General features: G+C 33.9%; 1 protein-coding gene across 1 annotated transcript; it reads left to right on the top strand.

The window, feature by feature from the left end:
- The first annotated feature begins 6264 nt into the window (after nucleotides 1-6264).
- On the top strand, nucleotides 6265-7703 carry LOC104228897 (gibberellin 20-oxidase-like protein). The gene is made up of 2 exons (XM_009781448.2): nucleotides 6265-6855; nucleotides 6956-7703. The coding sequence occupies exons 1-2, from the start codon at nucleotides 6497-6499 to the stop codon at nucleotides 7554-7556; spliced, it is 960 nt and encodes a 319-aa protein (XP_009779750.1). The 5' UTR covers nucleotides 6265-6496; the 3' UTR covers nucleotides 7557-7703.
- Nucleotides 7704-9766: the final 2063 nt, after the last annotated feature.

Raw genomic sequence — 9766 nt, forward strand, 5'->3', positions numbered from 1 at the left:
CGTCCTTTTTCTTTTGATTTCCTCGCAATCTGGCCTCTTCTTGGTGTTGAACATGTGTGAATCGACCAGTTTCGAGTGAAGAGCCATTGGCTGAGGTTTCATTTTGTGCATGGTGGCAAAGTTTGGGTAACAATCTTCGAAGGGCTTTATTTTGTCTCTTCTTCGTCTTAGCTCATGTTGAGGACCGTGACAAAGAGCACTAGCCGTGGAAGAAATTTTGGCCAGTGCTCATGTTACAGTTCCCACCATTAGCCAAAGCCCTTTCGCCAGATGTCATCATCTCTGGATCATCGGTCTATTTGGTATATTTCTTTTTCTCTTTATTGTTGTTCTTCATCTCAGTTAGGTTTAAATCATATTAGTTCTTAATTGATTAAGTCGGCAACAATAGCTTAGTAATACGATTAATCGCCTATGACAATGCATTGACATCTTCTGATTTTTATTTTCCCTTCATTCCTCTTTCTTTTTCTGTTTTTATTTAGAAGGTTTGTTTTCTATATTAGTTCAGAGCTTTGTGGGTTTTAGGTTTCTTGTGAAATTATTTGGTTTGGATTTAGAATTAGGTCTGTTATTATAGAGACCCAAAGGAAATGTTGCGGCTTGCTAGTACAGAAGCCCAAAGAAATACTGGGCATTTGGCTCAAATGCTGGGTATAGTAGAAAAGGTTAATAACAAGAAGTTAAAGGGTATTTAGGACATTTATATTGAAAGAATCTTTGATAACTGCCTAGGAAAGTTCTAGGAAAGTGAGGAATAGGCTGTTTTAACAAATAGGTTTTAAGTTTGGGGTTTGAATTGAAAAAAAGGGAATTGAAGAGGGGAGGGTAGTGAATGAATAAAGTCAAGTCTGCTGCCCTAAAATCTGGCTATAAAGGCTCATTTCCTGTATTTTTTTAGGCAGAGATTACAACACTGAAAAATAGCAAACGGCTGAAAATTTTCTGAAAATATTGGTGCTTGCCTTAAACTTTTCCACTCTTTTCTTCACAAAAGTTTAAGGGTAACTCTCCATTCGATTTCTGATGATCTTGGAGTGAAGGAAATGACTTAATTTGAAGCTAACACTGATTATTGCTACTGCATCTTTTGGCTATTGGTTCTGCTGCTTCTTTTGTCCTTTGCCAAGCTCAAGATTTATTCCATTGCTTTGATTGCTTGTATCCAGGTACATTTTGAATCTTTGGAATGGGAGTATAATGCTGAATGAGAAGTTGATGTTCAAAAGCTTAAGCTCCAATTTATTTTAATAGTTTGATTCTAGTTCAAGTAGCTTTTATGTCTTAGTAGTTTGTTTGTCATATAGTCTCAGTTCCAGCTTTGATTCAGTATGTTACAGCTGTTAGGGATGTGATGTGGTGTTATTATTCATATCTTTGGACACTCAGTTTATCTTAGTGGTTTCACATGTATTTGAATGACTTCTCATTCACTGTTAGAGATCTAATGTCCTAGATTTACCATTGTTTGATTCATCAGCCTCGTACGCTGAAATTTGTTTCATAATTAGCTTGTTGTGCTTTGTATGATGTCTATTCTTGTGGAATCAGTGATCCTTCCCAAAGTGATGCATATTTGAGGGTTATTGCAGGCTTTTCTTATTGAGTATTGGCTGTAGTTTGTGGATTTGGCCACTGATTGGCCAAATTAGCAAGTATTAAGCCCCAAAAATAGTTCTGTTGTTGATATGGTGTTAGAAATTGATAACTCTATTGCTATGGTTTAAATCTTAGATGGATAGACCATATTCAATTTGGAAAATAATCATTAGTATATTAGTTTCATGAAAAATTGTAATCAAAGTAGTTAATGTCGTCTCTTTGAAGTTTTGGAGTTGAGTTTATTCTGGATTTCAAAGTTACTATTCTACGGATTAGCTACTATTTTTTACATGATTTGTTCCCTTTTAGTTTGTCTCGAAGCCTATTTTTATTAGGAGGCTAATGGTAATTAGATGTTGTGACTTGATACAAAACAAAATCAAGGTAAAAAGAGCAATGAGACTCAATTGGGTTAACTGCTGAGTAGTGATTGAATGTGTAGAAATATGTTTCTCTACGGTACTCCATGTTATGGTTTGAAATAAGAAAAACTAGTGAAAGTGATGTAAACCTTCCCATTTTCCGTCTGGGGCCTCAATTGAGGCCTAATAACCTTTCACGTGTTCAAAACAGGATTTATTTTATCGTTTAATATCTGCATGAACATGTATTAATAGTTGATTGTTTCATTTCAATTAATTTTGAACGTGTATTGTTAGGGTTTGGGCTGGGGCTTTAGCCTCAAACGAGATGCCTCTGACATATGAAGCTTGGCAAAAAATGTTTCAAGGTCTATGTTTGTTGGGCTCGATTTCAGAAGCCCATGCAATCCCAACGTTCACCCCTCTTTGTATGCCCGTTTAATAATGTTCTAGGCCAACTATGAGCCCAACATTTGTCCACATTATTATAGGTTTGCTCTGTATTTCCTTGTCCATCATCCAAAGCCCTAAATCCGAGCTATTTGCGAACAAAAGTGCCATTAGGCTCAATTGAGTGTAGTTCCTTAAAATGGAGTGAGGTGTGCCATCTTAATTAAATCACCTATGGCCATCATGCTAATCTCATAACTTAGACATTAAAAATAAACTTCGTAGTTTGCTTTAGGCGCGTTAATTATATAATTATCACAGTTATTACTAAAATTCGGGTGTACATTTCATGTGACCCGGTTCTAATTTCCAACAAGGTTAAATAGAACGTGTCGTGAATCACGGGTGCATTTCATGTAGCGTGGTTTGCGATGTGTTTTAAATGACCTCGAAATAATTCCTTGAATAAATAAAAGAGGTTTTAAAATTAAAAATGCACATAGGTTTAAAAAGTGTTTTAAAACTAGATATTTAGGCCAATAATAATAGTTGAGCGACCGTGCTAGAACCACGGAACCCGGGAATGCCTAACACCTTCTCCCGGGTTAACAGAATTCCTTACCCGAATTTCTGTGTTTGCAGACTATAGAACAGAGTCAATTTTTCCTCGATTCGGGATTTAAAACCGGTGACTTGGGACACCATAAATTATCCCAAGTGGCGACTCTGAATTTTAAATAAAATAATCCTATTTCGATTATCACTTAGATTGGAAAAAACTCCATTTATACTCCCTTGCGGGTGTAGGAAAAAGGAGGTGTGACAAGCTATTCAAGGAGACTCATATTGTAAAGAAGAAGAAACAGACGGATCAAGAAAGGTGTGTCGAGGGCCGAGCCTCGACTATACATGTAAATTTTCACTTTTCATTAAGTATTTTGATTTACTTTTATATAAATTTTGAAATACTAATTCAATGTAATTTTTCTTATAGGGTCACTTCACAGCTGACGTGGAGGAATTCATATGCAGTTAGCCACCTAATGAGTAGGGAGAGCCAATCCAACCTTCGTAGGAGGATGCTGAAAGAATGTGGATGGAGGCTGTTGGCGGTCCAAAATGGGGGAAAGTATATGGGCTTCCTACTAATAAATTCCATCGCTATAAGTGTGGAATGCAAGGAATAGGGACTTCCTCGCAAGGCGAAAAACTTGATGGGGAGAGCCTCTCCGCTATGCGGGAGACTGTGACAAAGCTCACATCCGAGCTAGAAGCAGCCAAGGAAAGAGAAAAGCTTAGAGATGCTCAGTACATTGGCATGCAAGCTCAGTACCATGGCATGCAAGAGCATATCAAATCTCTCCTAAATTCTGGAGATTTTCCGATTCCCCGGTCTCGTGAGTCATCGCCAGAGGCTCGACATGAACGTGAGTGTTCCTTCCATCCTCCCCGTGCTCGTTCCTTTCGTCCTCCCCGTGATCGTTCTTACCGTCCTCGACAAGTAGACCCTTCTGTATACCGTCTTGTTGATGAAAGTTCATCAGATGGTGATGATAATGATGTTGCACAAAACACTCCATGACTTTGATATACTTTGAACTAGACAAATAGAACCGGTTTTGGACTAGGTGTAATAAGCGTTAACTTAGTTTTGTTAGTTCTATTGAACTTTAATTTGTTGGTTTTAATGTATTTTTTGAATTGTGTTGTTGTTGTTGTGTTGTTGTTGTTGTTGTTGTTGTTGTTGTTGTGTTGTTGTTGTTGGGTTGTTGTGGAGATTTTGGTATTGAAATTGTAGTTTATGAATTGAATTATATTGTTATTTAGAGATTTTGGTATGTTGGCAGGTGGTGTAGCTGCCAAACAGACATTTTATGCCAAAATTATTACCCAGAAAAGTGACCAAAGTTGGTCGCTTACCCATTAAAAATAAAATCTGGAAATTAGCGACCAAGGTTGGTCGCTTATATCTAAAAAAAATTAAAAAATTAAAAATTGGCGACCAAGGTTGGTCGCTAATGAACCCAGATTTTATTAAAAAACAAATATCCTGGGAATTAGCAACCAAGGTTGGTCACTTATGTATAAAAAAAAATTAAAAAATTAAAAATAAGCGATCAAAGTTGGTCGCTTATGAACCCAGATTGTTAAATATATATTTTAATTTACAGACTAACGTTGGTCGCTAATTTTTGATATATAATAATTTAAAAAATATCGTAATTTAAATGTACAGACCAACGTTGGTCGCTAAATTTATATTATTAAAATATTGTACCGACCAAAGTTGGTCGGTATTTTGTTTACAGTGAACATTTGGTCATTTTACCTTAGCGACCAACTTTGGTCGCTAAGGTAAAGGGACCACCAATATAGCTACCAAGCCTGTTTGGACGCGTTTTAGTCGGTATATTGAGATAAGCGCGCTACCAATGTTGGTCGTTATATATGGTCGTTTTTTTACCGAATTTCTAGTAGTGTACCTAAAACAATTAGAAAGTAGTATTACTGATAGTATAATTTTTGTGGCTAGAGCTGCCTAAGAAAGGAAATAGGAGATGAGGAAACATATTTATTGGTGAAGCTTAGTGTTGACCTTTAATTTTTTAGTTTCTGAGTTACTGAGCTCTGTCACACTAACAACTCATGTTTTTCCTTTACAGATCAAGATGTTTTTCTTTTTCAGGTTCAAAAGTGTAGCATATAATACATATAGTATTTAGAAACATCTAAGACAAATAACTACTCATGTTACTCTCCAAGCGAACAGATATCTGCTTATGTGCACCTAAGTATGGAAATTACATGTTTACATGCGTATAAGATAACCCTTTAGTATCTTTGTCATTTGTGAAACATAGATAGGTAAAGTTTGTCCCTGTGCATCTCTCTTATAAGGCTAATGTAAGAAATCTAGGGGTCTGGGACTCTATATCCTTTAAATACAGAACCAACAACTAATCATTTTTTATTATTTGTGCTGATAAATTGAACTTTGGATTGATCATGAATTCAAACATGACTCGCTTGTTGCTGCAATAGGAGTTCATTACTTAGATGGTCACTCAATTTTTCGAAATTATCTACCAAAGTCATCTTTCTTTCGTTTGTAACAACGAAGTCAATTAACTATGTCAATAGCACTCAGAAGGTCACTCAACCAGATTTATCAAACTTTTGATCGCCAAATACGTATTACCCTCTAAATTATTAACTTTTTTCTTCTATTTTTTTTTTTGCTTTTTCAATATTGTGATTTTTTTCTCTTTTTAAACAACATTATGGACTTACCTATAAATAAAAATATTTTATTTACAAATAAAAAAATAATATTTTTCTAGCATATATAATGTCAAAATAATAATATAATTGAGCATAATATTCAAAAATATATAACGTATATTACAAAATTACCTTTATTTTAAATAATTATTTTCTATAGTAAGTGCATGGAATATATATTTTAAAACTTTTTTTCTTCATTCTCAATTGTGTAAATAATTTTTTGAGTTTTTTTTGTTATTATCAAAATTATTATTGCGAACAAATTGTTCTAATTAACTTTCTACTATGCTCAATATTTTATTATTCCAATATTGTATATGCTTAAATAATATTTTAATTTTTTTAATTTATAAATATATTCTAAGAGAAGTCCATAATATAAATTAAAAAGAGAAATATTATTATATTAAAAAGCTAAATAAAAGAAGAAGAAGATAAAAGTTGATAATTTAATACGTATTCCTGAGTGCGGTTGGTCTGCAAATAGTACAGGAAACTTTAAGATTAAAATTTAAAAGCTATCAATAAATACTTTGAATTGACTTTCACAAGATATGCAAAGTCATCCTTCAAGCACAGGAACATCTATCATATCATTGCCGATCAGTTGTGAACATACGTTTTAATTGAGGCTGAAAAAAGGCTGCCACAGTTGTCACGTCCCCTCGCATAATATATTCCCACCAAATGGAAGTTAAAAAAGTTGAAATATGTGTGTTGCATGCATGTATGTATGAGATGAATAATTTAGCTACTAGAAAGAAACTCCTTTTCTGAAATTATCTTTAATGAGGGTTACTACATGTCCTTCTAAAGGTTTGATTAACCCAAGCACCATTTTTAGCTTCTTCTAGAAAATGATTCCTGAATCCCAAACACCATTGCAACTTCCTGTTTTGGACATTTCCCAACCATTAGACTCATCTACTCTATCTTCTCTTGCTGCTGCCTGCAAAGAATGGGGCTTCTTTCATGTTACAAATCATGGAATTTCCAATGATGTTTACACAAAAATTCATTGCCTCTCCAAACACCTCTTCAACCTCCCTTCTGAGATCAAACTAAAAGCAGGTCCTTCCTCATCTCTCAAAACTTATACTCCTCATTTCATAGCATCTCCCTTCTTCGAAAGCCTTAAAGTATCTGGACCGGACTTCTTTGACTCGGCTAAGGGTTCTGCAGATACGCTTACTGCTGAAGGGAATTCGGAATTCAGGTAATATAATATAATGCTCGTTTAGAACATTTAAGTTCTCCTTTTATTTAATGTCTCTAAGATTGATATTGTTGTCTGATAAACGGTATTCCTTTCTTAGTGAGATACTGCAAGATTATGGAGGCAAAATGACAGAGTTAGCAAAACTCGTCCAGAAAACTGTATTGATGAGCTTGGGAGAAGAAGTTGGGATGAAGTACTATATCTCTGAATTTGGTAGTTGCCATGGATACTTGAGGATAAATAACTACTCGCCCCCGGATAGTTTAGAAAAGGAAGTTGAAGGTCTTGGTATGCACACTGATATGAGCTGCATAACAATAGTCTACCAAGATGAATTAGGTGGCCTCCAAGTAAGATCAAAGGATGGGCAGTGGGTGGATATTTTGCCATGTGAAGGAACTCTTGTGGTAAATATTGGTGACATGCTGCAAGCTTGGAGCAATGACAAGCTAAGATCCTCTGAGCACCGTGTCGTTTTGAAGAAGCCAATAAATCGCTTTTCATTAGCTTTCTTTTGGTGCTTTGAGGATGAGAAGGTGATCTTGGCACCTGATGAAGTAGTTGGTGAAGAGAATTCAAGAATCTACAAGCCATTCGTTTGCTCTGACTATTTAAAGTTTAGAGTGAACAATGAGAAAGGTAAATTTGAGAAAGTTGGTTTCACAGTTAAAGATTTTGCAGGGATTGGACTTAAGTAAAATTGTAGAAGCCTGGTTGTCATTCTTTAGCTTGTACATCTCATATTCCATCATTCCAACATAGGTATCTAGGAGTTCTGTTTGTTACAATATAATATTCTGGCTTGCTATTTGATGAAATTGTTTGCAAGTTACTTCATTGAATGATAGGAAGACCTATTAAGAAGGCTCTGACCTGACATAGTAAGTAACTTAATCCATGTATGTTGGAAGTCCAACTTCCAACTCATGTTTTTATTTAAAATTCTAGTTTGCCCACTTGGCATGTTTTTTTTTTTTTAATTATCTACAAACGCAAAGGGCATATATATTCTAGAACCAAACATAAATGATCAATTAATTTATTTCTGAAACCTAAATAATTGCCATGCTCAAACTATACTCTCGTACCATAGGCAGAGGTGGATCCAGGATCTAAACTTAAAAGATTCAGCATTACTGGTCTCTTTGTACTTTTGAAATTTTTGGTTCAAAATTTACTAATTGAATTTTAAAAGTATCCATATTCCGTGTAAAAAACGCTAAATTCAATTGAACTCATCAAAAATAGGCTCCATCCGCCTCTGCAGAAAGACCTTTTTTTTTTTTTTGGAGATCCAGAAAAGTAAGCAAATCCTACTTAAAGGACCTTTTTTGCTGATAGGATATAAAGAATGGATAAATCATCTTTCAAAAGAATGCATAACCAAAAATTGGTCATCATTGTAACGTACCATTTGGAACTTTGTCCTCTAGCAGTTAGTTTAGACTGTATAAGCTTCTATATGATAATCAAAAGCATAATGTTGATATAATATGCTATGCACCAGGAGAAAAAAGACCTTCACTGCAACTTAGAACACAACCTATAATGTTTTTGTCCTCTAGTAGTACATTTAGACTGTATCAGCGAGCATAATGTTTATATTCACCAGAAAAATAACTTTATTAGAACACAACCTATAGTTATCATAGTGATGCCTCTGAATACATTATGGTTAAGTAACCATCATATGCTTTAATTTAATGGTGGATTTAACTGTGTGGATTCGACGAATCATTTGGAGGAGTCTGGAAAATAAAAGTAGATTTTGCTTTTCTCAATATCAATACTACAATTTATGCTAACAAAATTGTAATTGCATTTATTATTATTAATTATTAAAAAACCCATAAAGTTATACGCTGTTTTCGTTTGGCGAGCACATTGTAAATAAAATACTCTAACTAGAATGATCAATTTGTCACCAGTCCACTTTAATCAATTTCTTTATTTTAATAGGTGATGATTGCTTCCCACATGGGTTTGCTTAGGGATCCTAATTAAATCACATACAAAAATCACCCTTTATTGGTTTCTTTCCTTCTTCGGCTGGATTTCTGTGGGCTTTACATTTTTTACTTTTCATGTTTTGGGGGACATAAGCAACTATTGGTATTCTTATCAGGTGTGCCAGGGACCAATCTCTATCCTTTACTCCCTCCGGTTTATAATAAGTGACTAATTTATTTTTTTATTTTGATCCAAAATAAATATTCATTTATATAATTAAAAATAATTTAATTTATTTTTTCAAAATTATCCTCATGTACATATCCCTAAAAAGTCTTTTACTCCTCATATTAATTATGTTGCAACATTTAATTAAGGATAGTTTAGTCATACTAACTACTTTTATTTAGAATTTAGTATTTCCTTAATGAGTGTACCCAAACCAAATTGATCACTTATTGTAGATCGGGAGTAGATTTTTCAGATGTCATTTTATCAAAATATCAAACTGAGTTCCAAAAAAATATAAAAGATGAAACAAAATTCATAAATTTTTTTCAACAATAAGCATCCAACTCAAAATCTTAAGATAATTATTTGCATTGGCCAAAGACCACTTAATCACTTATATTTGACCAAAAAATATTAAGTCTTTTTGTTAAACAAATTAAATAAGAAGGTAGTGGGTAAATCTTAGCTAAACATAATAAATTCTAGATCTGAAATAGGTTTATAAAATAATATAGAATTGCCTTTAAACCAATTTAATACAATGGGTATTAAATGATGTTATTATGAGTGGATAGGGGGAGCAATGACAAGCAATAAATATATTAAATGATAATAAATGTAAATAGGAGAATGATTTACCCAAATATTGAATGAGGTGAATGATTCTTCTTTCTGGCAATGATGTAAGTTGACAAACGAACGTGGGAATATAGGGAGCTTTCTCGAA

This window comes from Nicotiana sylvestris, chromosome 1 (assembly GCF_000393655.2).
Source record: "Nicotiana sylvestris chromosome 1, ASM39365v2, whole genome shotgun sequence".
Classification (NCBI taxonomy): Eukaryota; Viridiplantae; Streptophyta; class Magnoliopsida; order Solanales; family Solanaceae; genus Nicotiana; species Nicotiana sylvestris.